The sequence below is a fragment of the Myotis lucifugus genome, unplaced genomic scaffold, assembly GCF_000147115.1.
Source record: "Myotis lucifugus unplaced genomic scaffold, Myoluc2.0 scaffold_2, whole genome shotgun sequence".
Classification (NCBI taxonomy): domain Eukaryota; kingdom Metazoa; phylum Chordata; class Mammalia; order Chiroptera; family Vespertilionidae; genus Myotis; species Myotis lucifugus.
This window is the reverse complement of record NW_005871050.1, coordinates 28,730,461-28,748,777: the sequence shown is the minus strand read 5'-3', so window position 1 is coordinate 28,748,777 and position 18,317 is coordinate 28,730,461. Positions and strand designations below refer to the sequence as shown.

General features: G+C 35.9%; 1 protein-coding gene across 2 annotated transcripts in view; it reads left to right on the top strand.

Annotated features, from left to right (window-relative positions):
* Window positions 1-18,317, top strand: part of PIH1D3 (PIH1 domain containing 3) — a 62,550-nt gene that overhangs the window by 19,392 nt on the left and 24,841 nt on the right. For both annotated transcript variants that reach the window (XM_014459639.2, XM_014459633.2), the window contains exons 3-5: window positions 403-475; window positions 2,807-2,912; window positions 5,577-5,673. In XM_014459639.2, coding sequence (XP_014315125.1) covers window positions 403-475; window positions 2,807-2,912; window positions 5,577-5,673 — 276 coding nt within the window. The remainder of the gene's footprint in view (window positions 1-402; window positions 476-2,806; window positions 2,913-5,576; window positions 5,674-18,317) is intronic.

Sequence of the window (18,317 nt, the reverse complement as noted above, 5' to 3'; positions counted from 1 at the left end):
TTTCCCATACTTCTATCCCCCATCTAACTGTGACCAGACACTCAAAATCCAAAAGTGTCGATGCTCTTATAATAACACTTGGTTTTAACCTTCAAAGAGATGACTGTGGCTCATTCCGCTGTCCCCAAGAATCCATAATTCACTTGGCTGGAACTAGGGATTTAGTCTAATCAAAGATAAATTCTGCCTTAGAGTCTATTAAACCAAATGCTTTTTGAAAGAAAAGGAAAACACATTCAAAATAATACTCGACATCTGACTCTCTGCTGTATTAACAACTATGGGTAATTAAACTGGAAAGATATATGAAATTTTAGGTGGGAAGCTTATCAATTTAAAGTATTATTGGTCACATATGTTAGACAAGTAGTACAAAAAGTTGGACTTTTTCTTCTCTCATAGACTAATTGTTTATCTGCGATCGGAGCCATGGGTCCTGGAGATATTGGACCACCAAAAACAGAAGTGCATAAAGGTAAGTTATTTAATAAAGTGTGTAGGCCAAAATAATTAGTACAATCTTTTCTTTGGGGACAAAAGTATAGGGAGAGTAATATTAACACTAGCACTTATTAATGATGACCTCAAATAATTATAGAAATGATCAAGAGTCATTGACATATAAAGATGCTGATTATTCTACTGTTGCAGGTAAGTTGTTTTTATAGTTATGGAAATTAATTTGCCTTGAATTATTCACATGTTTTGACATATTTCCTGAGGTAGAAAACCTCAAAGTAATGTATGGTTAAATAACTTATAACTTAGGATCTAGTTATCAAGATGCTTAGCTTCTTCACCTTCTATCCTGCTATATTCTGGCAATTTCACATAATTCATTCATTATTTTATTCAATAAATATTTATTGAGTATCTATTATGTACCAGGCAGTATGATCATCTCTGAGACTACCATAGAAATCAAAATAGAAAAGATCTTTGACCCCATTAAGCTGATAGTCTTTTGTAAAACAATAAAACAAAAAAACTACACAGTTTTATCTTATATTTAAATGTTTATAAATTAAACCCATGAGGTAACTTATACAGTCACAGGTTCAAAAAACTGGAATAAATATTGTTGGATATATTTCCAGCATTTTAGACTATACATTTTCACAGAGCTGAACATTTTATACATCTTAAAAACTATAGAAAGCTTTAATTTAGCTGAAACAAAGAAAGCTCTCACCAATTTAGCTAATTGTAAATGATTTTATCTGAAAAATATTATTTAAAGTAATGGATAAAAATGAGATCTGAGGGGATGCTTTTAAAATTTCAGTTATTTTTGCTCAATGTACTCAAGAGTCTTTTACCTCATTATATATATGAAATTAGGCTTTCAAAGCCCACGCTAGACAGAAGCAGATAATTCAATAAATTAGCAGAATTAAAAACTTGACAATCAGATGCATTTGAGGGAGATGTTTAAAAGGACTCCAAATAATGTTGTGTTCTAAACCTGGCTCTCTATTTCTGCCTTAATAGTTGGGAAAAAACAAACGTAAGCTGGGTTTTGTATGCCTATTTACTTTTAAACATTTAAAGATATGTGGAAACTCAGGCACACTCTCAGTTCTACTTAAGGATAACTGATAGTGAGTTTCTTTAAAGTCCATGTCTACATGAGGAAAATACTGGATTAGAAATGAACATTTCAAGTTTTTTTAACTGATGGTATATTTTAAAAATTATGTCAAACTTGAATGAAATATGTATCAAAGGGCTTTTATATAGTAAAACACAGTGCAAGATAAGACATTTGTATCTAAATCAAAGTGATTGTTTGATTTTTCTTTTATATAAAATATTTTACATATGATTCTATTTATGTTTTAGGAAAATATATAGTATTTATTTGCATATAATTATATATACAATGCCATTTTATACATTATATATTGTTATTAGATGTGTATATAAATGGGTATATATATCCCATCTAATAAAAAAGTAACATGCAAATTAACCATCACTCTGTGACTCCGTCACAAAGATGGTGGCACCCTTAGCCACAAGATGACAGCGCCCAGTCCCCTCAGCCCCGCCGCTGAAGTGTCCAGGCCTGTTGGCCAGGCAGGTGGCGGGGGAGGTGGGGGGGGCGAGGGGTGGAGCCAGCGATCAGAGGGGGCAAGGGCGGAGCCAGCTATCAGAGGGGGAAGGGGTGGAGCTGGCGATCGGAGGGGGCAGGGGTGGAGCCGGCGATCAGAGGGGGCTGGGGGTTCCCTGCCCAGGCCAGAGACCTCGCCAGAGCCCTCAGGCCTCATCAGGGGTGGACCCAGTTTTAAGGGGAGCAGGGGAGCGGGCCTAAGCCGTCATTAGGAAATCCCCTGGGGGCTCCCCATTATGTGAAAGGGGGCAGCTTGGGCTAAGGGACCCCCCCCCCCCCCCCCGTGCACGAATTTCATGCACCGGGCCCCTAATATATATATATATATATGAATAAGAGAGAAGGAAGGAGAAAGAGAGAGAGGGAGGGAGGGAGAGACTAGATAGATATAATGCTATCATTTATCATCTTTAGGTAGTTGGATTATAGATTATTTTCTTTTATTTACTTAAATGTCTTTTCCAATTTTTTACAATTACTATTATAATTCTACAATATATCGGTTGCATGTTGATTAAACTATTTAATCATTGTATTAATTTAGGGGTTTTTTTTGTAACCAAATAACAAGCTAGAGATCACAAATAGAAAATGTTTTACTTCAATGATCCCAAACTGAATGTAAAGAACAGGAGTGATTTTGAGGGGAAAATGGACAACAGCTTCAGCTTTATCTTCCCTTTTTTTTTACAGTCATCTCTCAAACCAGTGATGAAACTAGCGAGGCCATCTGGAATCCAGAAGAAGTTCCAGAAGGAGCAGAGCATGCTGACATGTGGGATGTTAGAGAAGTACCAGAGTAAGTCAAATGAAGCCAGGAATGTGTTTAAAGGTTTAAACTAGATGTGTCATCTGATATCATTCTATTTTTGACAAAATTCATAAAGTGACTTCTACCACATAAAAGATAAAACTACAGTGACACACAGAAGGCTTGTGTAATTGGTTATTTTTCCTTCTAAAGTAGAAAAACAAAACACACAATAAAACATAAGACCTTCCTCTTACTTATTATCTAACAAAAAATGAAAAACCCAGTAATTTCCATTATAAATGTATATTTAACATCCATTACTTATATAATGTAGAATTAAGAAAATAGCCTATTCAATTACAAGCATTCATAAAAACTAAATTATTATACCATGTTTATATGTGAAAGCCCTGCTTTTAGTTACTAGATGTTCCACATTGACTATGACTATAAAACTGTGTCCAATGCTTCAAAAAATCCTGTGCTTCTATCTTCTAAGTCAGTTCTGAAAATCGAATCAGTAGGAGACTGCAGATAATTAACTGGAAAAAAGTACCCAGCTTTTACATAAACAATGTCAAAAATTTGTAAACCTCATAAAAAAAGCAAACACCTTCAGTCTGCATCTTAAGAATGAAGAGAGTAGCCCTAGCCAGTTTGGCTTAGTGGATAGAGCATTGGCCTGCAGACCAAAGGGTCCTGGGTTCAATTCTGGTCAAGGCATGCACCTAAGTTGCTGGCTGCTCTCAGGCCAGGACCCTAGTCAGAGTGCATGCAGGAGACAACCAGGAGTGCATGCAGGAGGCAACCAATCGATGTGTTTCTCTCACATCGATATTTCTCTCTGTCTTTCCCTCTCTCTTCCACTCTTTCTGAAAATCAATGGAAAAATACCCTTCAGTGAAGATTAAAAAAAAAAAAGAATGAAGAGAGTAAATCTCATATTATGTTTATACAGAACACACACATCCATATGAAAGATAAGAATTAAGTCACTCATTTGTTATATTGTCTAATAAATGTCAATCATCCATATATGGCAAGCTCCAAATTAGAGTAAATTCTCACTTTCCCTGATGTTTGATGTTCTGTAGAAAGAACATCCATGAAAGCTTTACAGGAATAAGTAACTCATTCAGGATATGAAGAAAATGGCTTTTAAGATTTTTTTAAAAGTATGCATTTTCAATCTTATGCAATTATATTTCAAATGTCCCAATGGGTAAAGAGGAAAATGAGTAAAGAATGTAGACAGGCAGTTCACAAAAGAAGAATGACTAGTAGTTAAATAAAAAGTTATAAGGGCTTGATCTAAGTCACTGGCCTCAGGGAAAAGCATGAGGGTCTTTATTTGAGAGATTTTTTAAAGGCAGATTTGATATTTTGATTAGATATAACGAATGAGAGGAAAGTGTAAAAAATGATGCTAAGGTTACTATCTTGGGTGACTGGGTTATGAATAGTGGGACCATTAACTGTAATTGGGAATGTATGTGGAAGGGAAGCAATTAGTTTGTTTTTGTATGTGTGAACAGTGAGGTGCCTTTGAGACATCTAGGCAAATACATATAGTAAGAAGTTGGAAAATTGCTTCTGGAGATGAGAAGAGCAGCAGCTAGAGCAAGTCTATTTGGGAATCATGGACATATGGGTCAATACTTTTCTACTTAGTTTTATTCTGGCCCAATCTTTGTAAATATCTGATAGATGTTATAGTCTATTAAGAAAAAAAAATGACTCATATCAAATGGCTACTTATTGTCACTCCTGTTTCAACTCAGAGAAATCCCTTTTTCATTCCTTGGCATCAAAAATTCGATGTAATCTTTTAGTTTTCCTGTCCAGAGATTTACCGTTTCTTCATTAGGATAGAATTAAATATAAAAGATCATTTGTAAATGTTTGCTTACTTCATTCCATCTAAAATGATAAGGTACATTATGGCTGGTTGCTTCTGTAAAACATCCTACCTCTAAGGGCCCAAGTTTGGGCTCAAGGAAAAAATTGTGAATTGTCATATGTGAGTTGAAATACAGGAAATTTTTTCATTGAACTAAGAATTCTATATGTCTTGATTCTAAACATCATAGTGTAGATGTGTTGACTATATTACCAGTGTTTCTATTGTAGAATTTTAGAGGTGGAAAAGATAGAAATCATTTAATTCAAATCCATCCCTTCTATAAATTGTAAAAATGTAGAAGCAGAGACTCCATGAGTTTGTGACTTTACCAAGGTCACACAGTTAATGACGGAAATGGTATTAAATCTGGATTGTTGAACTCTACTTTATGGCTTACATTTAGCAGAGGAGAGTTTCTGTCTATCAATCAAACTGGGTTATGGGCCCACTATTTTTCTGAGCCTCTGCTTTCCTGGAAAGAACCTTTTTTCTACTTCATTGAATTTTATTAGGCTCTTATTAGAAATTCCCTCAATCCATTTTATATGTATAGATCTAAAACAAGCTTCATTTTAGAAAAGAAATATATGTGATATAAAATCTGCTTTACAGTGTTAGGCATTTTTAACTGAATTTCTAGACTTCTATTCCTTTATGTTCTGCTATATGCCTGAAAAACTGTAAGCATTTTATTTAGTCCTTTTATTTTTTTTGTAATGGCATATTCTCATAAGTTTCTAGTTTTCTGCTCTGTGACAGGAAATTTCTCCTTCATTTGAATCTCTATATCAATGCCCTTTTTTCAGGTATGAAATTATATACAAACAGCAGGTGGGAACTGAGGATATATTCCTAGGACTTACGGAAAAAGACTCTTCAACAGCGTGTTGTGAGGATCTAGTGGTAAGCTTCTCCCAACTTCCCTATTTTCCTTATGATCTTTATAGCTAAATTGACTGCCTGTTGCATACATACCACTGTAGGCAAGGCTGTAAACTCTTTAAAAATAGTGGTTGCTATACTTCAAGTACTAGGGGAATAATGGGATAGACAGTTTAAATTCAGTAAACATGTCAAAATAAACTAAGCTTACACATGTGGGTAAGATTTACAAATAAACATAATATAATCATATGACATAATACACTATTTCTAGTTCAATTAAAACTGCCCAACCTGATTGGACTGAATTTCTTTCATCCTTCTTCTATCTCATGTATGCCATCTGATTGGTTAATAATGTCTCATGAGTTGACAGGCAATGAGAATGAAATATTTCCTTTCCTGAATCTGTCTTCTCTCTTATGTCTGTGTTTCTTTTAATGACTCAGCTGGCATTGGGAAATTTAAAAAGAGATTTTTTTCTTAATATTTGGAACTTCTGAATTAAAACTCTAAACATCTAAAGTGTAACTTGGCTTCCTAATCTGAATGACACTACACCATATTGGAGAGCATCTTTTGCCAAGCCGCTGTTCTTATGTAGTTACAATAACAATGCCAACAGTATGAATTGAAACCACCTTATTTTTGCTTATTTGAGCCTCATAGTGATCTTGTTGAAAAGTCTGTGTATAACCAAGAGTGCAGAATGCAACTCATTTTAACAATAAACACTAGTAATTTTGGTGCTGAGAATTTATTTTTTGAGAGCCGGTTTGTGCATTTATCTTTTTCTCTCCTTCTCTTACAATACTGTATAGTATAGAGTACTGAGGTGCCCATAGGGGATACTTAATATTTTTTTCCTTAACCAAATGATAAATGGAATTTCTCTTTTGCACAAACTTCAGGTTTTCTCTTATTAGCAAGATCAAGTAACAAAATGTGAATAGTGATTTTAAGTACCTCAGGAGATTTTTCAAACTTGAATGAGTTAAGGTTTCAAATGATCTTGAAGTAAATAGTCCCCAGGGTTTTTGTTTGTTTGTTTGTTTGTTTGTTTGTTAATCCTCACATGAGGATATTTTTTTTCCCCCATTGATTTTTTAAAAGAGAGAGTGGAAGGGAGGGGAAGAGACAGAGAGAAACATTGATGTGAGAGAGAAACATCGCTATGAGAGAGATCACATTAATTGGTTGCCACCACCACACACCCTGACCAGGGCAGGAGATGGAGCCTGCAACCAAGGTACTTGCCCTTGACTGGAATCTGTGACCCTTCAGTCCACTGGTCAAAGCTCTTACCACTGAACCAAATCGGCTAGGGCTAGCTCTCAGAGTTTTAGCAGTAATATTCAAATTATTCTCCTTAAATTAGTATAAAATTATGGTTTTTATTTCTAGTATTAAGGATTGATTTAAACTCTGGAGAAATTCTAGGCCCTAAATAAAACTGTTGTGGGCCTTTTCATTTCTCTCACGTAAATTGCTACAAGTATTAATGATAAAGGTATACTGAATGACGAATCTTGGAAACTAAATCACACCTCAGAATAGGAATATACAATTTATCTAAAACTCAACAAGTATATACAAAAAATACTTGATCCTTCCCTCTAATAAATTTATAATCCACTGGGGAGACATAAATGTCTCATTTTATTATTAACAATTAAACTCAATGTTGACAATTATATGTCTACTGAAAGTTAAAGGGTTTGGATAAGGAATGAACACCACTGAATGGCAGCAGCAAATGAAACATTTGTTGGTGCTATGGCACTTTACCACATTATACTATTCCGTTATCCCTTTCTTTTAAATCATGTATTCAATCTTTGAAAATTTAGTGACTACTACTACATACCAGGCACTATCCTATGTACTAGGGATACAGAGATAAATAAGAAACAGTCAATTCCCCTCAAGGAATTTCCAGTAAAGGAGATGGACACCTAACAAATCATTGCATCAGTACGTATTTAGATGCATATATCAGGCACATGATGACATAAAGCAGAAAGAGAACAATTCTCTTTAGGTAGATAAGATTTCTGTGGTGGACAACATTCCAAGAAGGATCTTCCAAGCAGAGGTAAGAGCACATGGAATGGTAACCAGGTATGAAATAGCATGGCCTATTTGAGTAAGCAGTGAATATAAAAAAGAAAAAGCCCTTATTTGTAGCTTAAATTTTGAATTTTATTCTGTAGGCATATCATTTATGACATCCACCATCATTGCTTAACCCCACTGGTAAGACTCAGACTAAAGAGGTTGTTGACCCCATCTCAAGTATTTCTTGCTCAAATTTATAAGCTTATTATTTCTGTTGATAATGGCATTTTCTCAAATCTAAGACATCATCAAATTATAACTGTGCCATTTATTTAATAATAAAGGAAAAATAGATATGCTATATTTAATGTATGCATTGATTATGCGATACATCTTAATATCAGAAACATTAAAATGTAGGGAAATTTGCAACTTAGAATTGCCTAAATAGGTTACTTGGATCCTGGACCTGATTTATATGTACAAGGAGTGATTTGGGGGTTAAAAATTCACAAGGACCACCCTGTCCTTTACCCTCCCCAAATTCCAAATAAAAAAGTAAGATTTATGAGTCCTAAATCAAAGCAATTGTCTTAAACAAAATTCTGCATTAGTAATATGTATGTCTTCAGCAAACCTTCCATTCTTGCCTTCTAACCCCAATCCAAATAACTCCATTATACAAATTTTGCCTGCTGCTCTACTCCCAAGTTTGTAGCTACCAAACTTCCCTCACCTTAATCTATATTTAGGCATTTTATTTTTAAATAAAAGTTATATATATTTAAGTGTACAATATGATGATTTGATATACACAGTGAAATGATTACTATAGTCAAGCTAATTAATGTATCGTCTCACATAGTTACCATTTGTGTGTGTGTGTGTGTGTGTGTGTGTGTGTGTGTGTGTGTGTAGTGAGAGCACCTGAAATCTGCTCTATTAGCAAATTTCCAGTATTCAATATAGTACTATTAACTCAGTCATCACGCTGTACACTAATTTTAGAGCTAGAACTAAGCCAGTTTTTGTTTTGCCTTGTTGTTAGCTACTAACCCTTTTCTTCAAGTAAAATTCAATGAGAAAGTCCAACATATAAAACACATAAAAGTATCCCCACCTTGGTTAAAAGGGTACTATTATCCATGAGGCAGCTCTTAGGAGAAAAAAACTGGGGCTCCTTGGAACACGAAAGATGAGAATCTAACCTTTCTTCCTTATATTACAGTTCATTTGAGAAAATAAGGACAAGCTTACAAGGTATCAAACATTCATATAAATTAATGGAAAAACAAGCAAGCTAGAGGGCTTTTTCCTCCTAGGTGACATGTCTATGTTTTTCTTTAAACCTTATAAGTAGAATGCCCCTGTCTTGTTTTATTTTATTTTATATTTTATTTTATTTTGTCTTCTATACTCTCTATCCCTCTCTACAAGGTTCTAATTAAATGAGTTTGATATTTATCCTTGACTATATATCCTTGCATACATATTCATCATTGTTTGCTATATTTTTAAAAATTCTACAAATACTTATTGAGCACTTACTATAGGCTAGATACTCAATACATAGAGTTGAAAAAAATCATTAAGTTTCTGCTTCTCTCCAGGAGCTTACTGTTAATAGATCAAACAGTCCATAAGCAGCAGCACAGACCTTCATAAATCCATCCAATAAGGAAACAATGAGATCAAATGAATATAGATTACTTACACAGACAGCATAAGTAAGATCAGCATGATGTCAGTTCCCGATATTCCATTGCCCCACAGGACAAAATCAAACTAAAGGTGCCTGTGGGTACTCTGTTGCTGAAGAGTTCACTCAAGACTGCAGCTAAGCTGTTTTATAGCCTGCATCTGTACCCAAGGGGAAGGAGATAGAAAGTCCTATGCCTTACTGGAACCAGGGAATAGGGTGACAATCTGCCTTGTGTTAGCCTTCTGCAAGATAGGAAGCCTCCCACAAGGTAGAAAGACAGATAAGAAAAACAGCCTTGAGGCAACTCCTCACAAGACTGCCTATCTTCCCACAGTCTGAGAGGATCACAGGATGTTCTGCCAAGGCCTGGGGCAGACCACAAGTGAGCCTTGCCTACATGGCCTATGTAAATAGTGCAAGGTCACCAGAATATCAGAGTGGAGACATTTTTGTACATTTACAGTCTAAGAGTAAAAGTTTTTTTTCCTGATTGTTTTCACTTAATATAATAACAATAGCAAATAATTTATATAATGCTTACTAAGTGCCAGACATTTCTCTAAGAACTTTGTGCATGGTAACTCACTAACCCCCACACCAAAACTCTATGAAATCATTGCTAGTATCCCCATTTTACTAATGAGGTTACTGAAGCACAAAGAAGTAACTTACTTAAGGTCACACATTTGGAATCTGGCAGAACTACAAGTTGAACCCAGACCATTTGAATTTGATAAAAGTATGTGCAAAGTGATATGAGCACAAAGGAGAGGAAGAGCAAGCTCACTTCATAATACAGATGGCATTTGACCTGGACATTTTAAGGACATAACAGTTTGTCAGAGTGGAAAAGTTGTCTAAACAGAGTGAGCAGCATGAGCAAAGGTATAGTTCTGTGAAAGTATATGATGTTTATTGAGAACTATTTGTTATGTTTTTGGAGCTTTAGAATGCATGGAGTAACAAAGTATAAAACAAAACAGGCCACTTAAAGTTAGCTGTAAAAGCCCTTGAATAGCATACCATGTGCTGTGAACTGAACTGTGCCCCTCCCCGACCATTCACTAACCCCTGGTGTGATACTATTCAGAAATAGAGTCTTTGGGAGGTAATTAGGTTTAGATAAGGTCACAAGCGTGGAGCTGTCATCATTATATCAGTGCCTTTATAGGAAGAGACACTAGAGAGCTTGCTCTGCTTACTATCTCTCCCTGTCTCATGAGCACACAGTGAGAAGGTGGCTGTCTACATGCCAGGGAGAGAGAGGTCTCACCAGAAACCACCATGCTGGCATATCTGGCATGCTCAGACTTCCAGTCTATAGTATTTTGTTATGGTAACCTGAGCATACTAAGACACCATGAAATTTGGACTTTATCTTGTGGGCATTAGAATTACTAAATGTTTTAAAGGAGACAATTTGAATAATTAGATGCACATTTCAGAATAACTCTAGTGGCAGATTATGATTAAGAATTTGGTGGAGATTATTGTGGGAGATGAGTATAAGTTTGGAAGACTGATGGTAGGAAAACCAGTTGATAGACAATTGCAATAGTTCAGGTGAGAGAAGTAAGAGAAGTAAGACTATGGCAATGGGAATAGAAAAGAATGGCTTCAGTGGAAATTTTGGAGGTAGTATTGATATGATTTAGGTGGTGGTGAAATGTGATTTGTAAAGGAGAAACAGGAGTTAGATTTCTAGCTTTAGTGACTAGGTGAATGGTGATGGCATTAATTAACAAATGGGAATGATAAAGTGTTTTATCTTTGGGTGGCAATCTTAAAGATGGTTTTTATTTCTTTTAGCTCATCTGAGTTTTCCACATATTTTACAATTACCATCAATTACTTTTGAAATGAGAGTAAACAAAGGGTGTTTTTGTTTGTGTTCTGGAGATCAGTTATGCAATGCAAAAGAAATAAGACAAAGTTCTAGGAGAAAATATTAAGCTTGAGTTATATTGAGTTTCAACTGCCTGTAGGAAATCTTGTTGGAAGTATGTAGTAGTCTGTTCATATTATAAATCTATGAGGAATCAAAGACAGGAACTGGAGATATTGACTTTCAGAGTATGTGTTTGCTCTCTCCAGAGGTTGGAATATATCCACCGAGTGATGGCTTTGCTTTGGGCTTGGAATGAAGTATAACTGATTTTAGGTAGCATATGTATGCTTGGAGAGGAGGAGTTTGTTGATAGGGATACTAGGGAACTTTCAGAAATGGGACTGACTTGAAACAATATGTGGCCCTTGGGAAGGGGTCAACAATCAGAGACAGACTTCAAACAGAGGCATTGTAAATTCTCACTGTTTGAGAATGGCCAGTTCCAGGCCAGGAATTGAAAACCAAAGGAATTGAATAAATGAAGTGAGGTTGGGATTGTGACATGGCTTTAGAGATACGATAGGGGAAGCAAAAAAACTGTCATAGAAACAAGTTAGAGGAACAAAGAACGGGAACCTGCCTACCTCTGAGAAACAGGTTTGCCAGTTGGAGATTGTGGGGAAAGGAACTTTAGATATCAAAGATATTTAAGGAGATAGCCTGGCTTCCCCATAGGACTATTTTTTGACAGGAAAGGGGATGGGTGCGATGGGGAAGTAGGTCAGTGGATTCCCATTTTTATCCATGGGTACTGAACATCAGACTATCTCTAAAATAAAAAAAAAATGAATGGGGCTAGGGTTATTGATATTCTGCCAAATGACCATTGTTTATTCTAGGAGAGGGGAAAAGCTGCCTGCAGATAGCTTGATACTCTTTTTGAGCTTCAATGGATACATGATATTTTGGTGCTTCTACTTTAATTGATTAGGGGACACTTTGATGTAACCTAAGAAATAAGACATTAAGCGATGTGGTTTTGGTTTTTTTTTGTTTTGTTGTTGTTGTTTTTGTTTTGTTGGGGTTTTTTTTTCCATCATCACCTCCTCACTGGGATATGATCCTTACTCCATCTCTAAATCTCACTAAGACTAAGGTGAGAGTCAAGATGGGTTAGAAGTCTGTCACCATTTGCCAGACACAATCAAGAGTCACATGTTTATCGCACATATTTATCTCAGAAAGGGCTATCAATCATTCTGAGCAAAGTGTCAGCCTATCCTCTGAGAACTCACTTGCTTCTTGAATGATATTCTCATCAAATTCTGGTTAAAGCAGTCATATTCACTTACTTTTAATGAATAGAGTTGGCATCTTGATAATAGAATGGATTTTCTTTCCTAAAGAATGAACACCTTTTTGGAGGTTTTCTGATACTGAATTTTGGGTTGTGTGTTAAGGAACTATCTATTCTGATTTCATTAAGAGTCATAAGCAAGAATGGATGATGAATTTGATCAAATGCCTTCTTTTTTTATTTTATCTTTATTGTTGAAAGTATTACAGATGTCCCCCTTTTTGCCCATTGAACCCTTATAGCCCACGCCCAACCCCCCACTCCACCCCCAGATCAAACGCCTTCTCAACATTTGTGGAGATCATATGATTATTTAGTTTTGATATATTGGTAAGTTATATTACATTTCTTAATATTAAAGAATCCTTGCATTTACCCATTTATTTGTTTACTCAACAAATACTTATTGAGTGCCTACAATGTGGCAGCTATTGTTCTAAGCACTGAAGATACTCTAGTAAACAAAAGACAAGGATTACTGCCCTCACAGAGCATAAACTCTGGTAGGAGAGATAAATGAACAAAATAAATGCATAAATTTTATTGTACATTGGAAGGTGATAAATGCTATAAAGAGGAAAAGAGCAAGGGGAATTAAAAGGGAGTACTAAGGTTGGTAGTGGTAGCAATTTTAAATAGTGTGGTCAGGGACAGTCTCACTGAGAAGACAATATTTGCGCAAAGACTTGAAGAAGATAAAGAAGTAAGGCTAAGATGTTGGAAAGGTTATCTAAGTGGATATTTAAATCCTGGAGATTTAAGACAGAAGTTGATGTTAAAAATATCAGTGAAGAACAAAATTATTATAAAAATTAGGGTAAGCGTGTGACCTAGGAATTGTAGATATTTGCACAAGGAAGGTGATTAATGATATGGTGTGAAGATGTGAGATTTATTTTTAAAAGCTGGAGGAAAGGGTCACACCCAGTGATATAAAGGGAATGGGAGGAAAAAAACAGGCACCAATTGAGAAGACTATAAGGGAATCAGTGTCACTAAAGGAGATCTAGATTTCATTTAGACTAAGAAGTTGAAGAGAATATTCAAGGAAGTCTTATGAGATTAGGGGTAATGTACCATATGTTCCAGAGTCTCAATCCAAGGGGTAGGAAATGGAAACAAAATAGGAGACATGAAGATCCAGATGGTAATTATTAGGTGGTAAGGAGGGATATGGGAATCTGAGGCTTCTTGTGTTTATTGATAAACAGAGGTAAAAATATAATTTTAGTTCTGGTAGTCTCAAGACAGTTAGTGGTGATGAGGTTGTGAGCGCTTGAGAGTGAACTTTCTAGAGTCATTAAATTAAATAAGAATGTCTGCCAAATTGTCAGCCCTAACCCTTCTGTATTCCTTAAGCTTCACTTAAATTTCAGTAAATAGCATAGACTGGCCAAGTTACATATAAGATACTAGTAGCCCGGTGCACAAAATTGGTGCACATTAAAAGGGAATTAATTGCCGTAACCGGTTTGGCTCGGTGGATAGAGCATTGGCCTGCAGACTCAAGGGTCCCAGGTTCAATTCCAGTCAAGGGCATGTACCTTGGTTGCGGGCACATTCCCAGTGGGAAGTGTGCAGGAGGCAGCTGATCGACGTTTCTCTCTCATCGATGTTTCTAACTCTCTATCCTTCTCCCTTCCTCTCTGTAAAAAATCAATAAAATATTTTTTTAAAAAGGGAATTAATTAGCAGAGATATTTTAATATTGCTATTTGCTCTTTCTCTATAATAGAAGTGTGAGAGATGAAAGAAAATTAGTAAAATATATATGAAAATAATATACAAATTTATTAATAAATAAACAGTAACAAAAGAATGTAACAACAGAGGCATGATATAAAAATGACAAAAACATGATATGACAACAACAAAAACATGATATGAATACAACAAAAACATGATATAAAAACAACAGTGATGCAAACAATGACTGATAAAGTGATTAAACTTATTCTAATATCTCCTTGTACACCACATTAATAGTGAAAACACTTTCAGAGTGCTTGACTAATTTCCCTTGTGATGAAGTACTTAGAACTTTAACTGTAACATCAAATGTTCTTCAAACTTGAGAGAAAGCAACATAGAACTGACCATGTGCAAAAACGGGTTCAGGTAGGAATATGCCTATTTTGTCTACAGTTTGTCCTTGTGATTTATTAACAATCATCACAAATGCTGGCATCACGGGAAACCATCGTTGAATCAATTTAAATGGGAAGCCAGTGTCAGATGGGGACAAATTAATTCTTGGGATCAGAACAGCCTCTCCCTCTGCAGATCCTGTTAATACTTCAGCTTTGAAATGTTAGGTCATAATCTTCTGATAATAAATCTGGTACCATTACAAAGACCCCATTTACTATTGAGATTTCTCAATAGCATGATAATTGCACCCACTTTCAATTTTAATTTATGACACGGCATTCCTGAAGGAGTAATACTATTAAGAAATTCGATGGGAAATTTTCCTTTTCAGCATCATCTGTGGAATTAATGGAATCATCACTCAAATATGTGTGAAAATCTCCATCGAGTATATCCAAATTTTCTTCATTTAATTTTTGAACATGCTCATTTTTTGGACAAAGAATTGCACGTTTAGATATATTTTTAATATTATCTATAGTAGTGGTTCTCAACCTTGGCTGCACATTAGAATCACCTGGGAATCTTTTTAAAATCCTGATTCCTGGGCCGCATCCTCCGGAAATTGTTTCTTTGTTATGGGATGGGGCCACAACATCAGTAACAAAGAAACAGAATTAAAACTTTATCGTGGGGAGCCACTACAGTGTTTTGGACAGGTTCAAGCCTTGGACTTATGAGAGGGCACAGTCCTCTCATTGCCACGTGCAAGTCCCAGCTTGGAGGGCAGGGCCCTCCCAGCGCAATAATAGCCAACAGCTGTACTTGTAAGCTTGAACCTATGGTCCAAACACGTGGCCCCACGTGCCTGAGTGATGTAGGCTTGATAGAGTTCAGATGCATGTAGTTGAGTAGGATTGAAACCCAGGAGAATGTTTGTAAACATCTTGGTCATGCCCTTACTTTGCCTCGTAGCATCTGCCATAAAATAAAGGCATGGCTGTGGGCATGGTCGCTGTCTCTCAGAGAAGCAGCATCCCACCAAGACCCGGCTTTCATTCTCTTATCTGTCTTTTCTAAGCCTTTCAGCCGCCCCCACTCAGGTTCACCCTTGGCTGTGCTGGTGCGGCACACTTTATAAAGATAATGCCTCCATGCTCCCAGAGGGGGTTCCTGCCTCAAATCCCGCCCTTACAGGAAACAGCTCTGGGAAACAGCTCGGGGGAGGGCGCAGCCGTTGACAAGACAACCCCTGCAGGACTGACTTCCTTCTGCTTGGTTGCGGTGGTTCTGGACATGATGAGCACCACCCAGGGTTTTTATAAAAGTATATGTTTAATTTATTCTTCTGTCCTGGTAGTCAGGAAGTGACAGTTCAAGAGGAAACCTAGAATTGATGACCTCTTCAGAACACTTGCTATTTGACCTTATCATTTCAATTTTTACATACATTATAATATGATCATAGACACTTATCTGAGGAACTTGGGAACCTGTATTAATCACTTTTAGATTACAGGAATATGATATCTTCAGGAAACATTCTGTCATATAAATCTATCATAAAAATAAGACAAGAAAGAGAGAATTTGAAATTCAAAATGATAATCCCACATTAATGACCACCCCTCCCGAAGGCTTGGTATATTAAGCCAGCTCTGTTATAACACATAGAGGAGAATAAATGAAGGCCCATGAAAACAACTTGTAAGCAATTTGACTTACCTTTACCTATCTCTAGGAAAGCCCCAAAGTGAATTGAGAGAGAGAGAGAGAGAGAGAGAGAGAGAGAGAGACTGAGTAGTTTTGACTGAAGATAAACTGAAAATGGGGGAAAAGGACCTCACAAGCCTTAAATTAGTAGACTTTTTTTCCTGTCACTTGTTATTCACAAGGCCAGAAGACAGAGGTTTGAACTAGTTAGTGATGGATACTGTGGTAGTCTGCCTACAAGATGGCCCTCAAAGCTTCTAAACTCCTGCCCTAGCCAGTTTGGCTCAGTGGATAGAGTGTTGGCCTGCAGACTTAAGGGTCGTGAGTTGGAAACTGGTCAAGGGCATGATGTGTCTCTCTCACATCGATGTTTCTCTCTCTGTGTCTCCCCCATTTCTTTCCACTCTCTCTAAAAATCAATGGAAAATGTCCTCTGGTGAAGATTAACAACAAAGAAGATTCTCAACTCCCAATTCTTCCCTTTGTGTAGTCCCTTTCACATCAAATAGGGCTTCCCTGTATAATCAATGGGATGTTACAGAAATAAAAGTATATAATTTATGAGCCTATGTTTAAAAAGGCATTGCTTCTGCTTTGCTTTTTTTGTATCATTCACTCTGGGGAGAAAACAGTTTTTGTGTCATAAGGACATTCAAGCACCCCTAAGTCTTATGGAGAAGTCCAGGTGGTGAATAACTGAGGCCTCCTACCAACAGCCATGTGAGTAAGCTGTTTTGGATGCAGAACCTCTAGCCCTAATGAAGCTTTCAAATGTTTATAGCAGTAGCCAATATCTTGACTACAACCTCATGATAGAACATGTCAGAAATACCTAGCTATGCCATTCCCAATTCCTAACCTATGGAGAGTGTGAGACAATAAATGTTTACTGATGTTTTGAGTCATAAATTGGGTATGAGGGTGGAATTTGTGTTGATTATGTAACAATAAATAATAAACAATAAATAACTTATAGGTGACAGAACCAGAATTAAAAACCAAGTTTGACTCCAAATGTTGAGCTCCAAAAAGGTTGCAAGTTTCCCAAAGAAAATTTTACCAGTTTTTTCTTAGCTTACCTATTAAAATAAATTATTCTTTGAAATAAATTCAATTTATATCCTATCTAAAGAGAGAAACATTAATACCTTTACCAATTGCTTGGTCAGTGACATACTGTATTTACTAATGTTGAAAAAGTTTAGTCATGGGTATAATCAGAAGTCAATAAATAATCATGTCTATTTTTAAGGTGTTCATTAAAAATATCTCTAAAGTAGTCTGATTCAAGTTTCAAGAGGGGTTTTTCTATTAAGATTCTTCATTCATATGAGATATTAATATGTACCATTCCACTTAATTTGTTCCCTCTCCTGTCCTGCATCTGAAGCCATTTTAGTGTACATTTTTTATTTCTTTAAGAGGAAAAATTAGTTTTTTCTGACTAACCCTTCACTAGAGTTGAAATGATTTCAAGAACCACTTCAAAGCTCTACCCAAAAGCTGAATGTAAATTTCACAGAAGTCATAGTTTTTTTCTTCCTTCAAATGTCATTTCAACCTGAGCAAATAATATTGTCCCTTGAAAAATCTAAACATTTCATAATAAAGAAACAGATATTTGTATCTCTTGTTCCAGAGGACATGAGTCATCCTGCAACTAAAGAGCATCTCAACTTGACTATCAGATCTGAATGTTATTGCAATAAAAATGTGTCTTTGTCCAATAGAATACTCATTTATTTTGAGGTAGAGCTCCTATATTTACTTCTTTGAGAAATGTTTCATTTCTCTCAATTAAAGCATATCTAATTATGAAGATTTGAATTTTCAAAATATAAAGTAGAGGTGATTCTTTGTTTATGAAATATTACCATAGAGAATATATATATATATATATATATATATATATATAT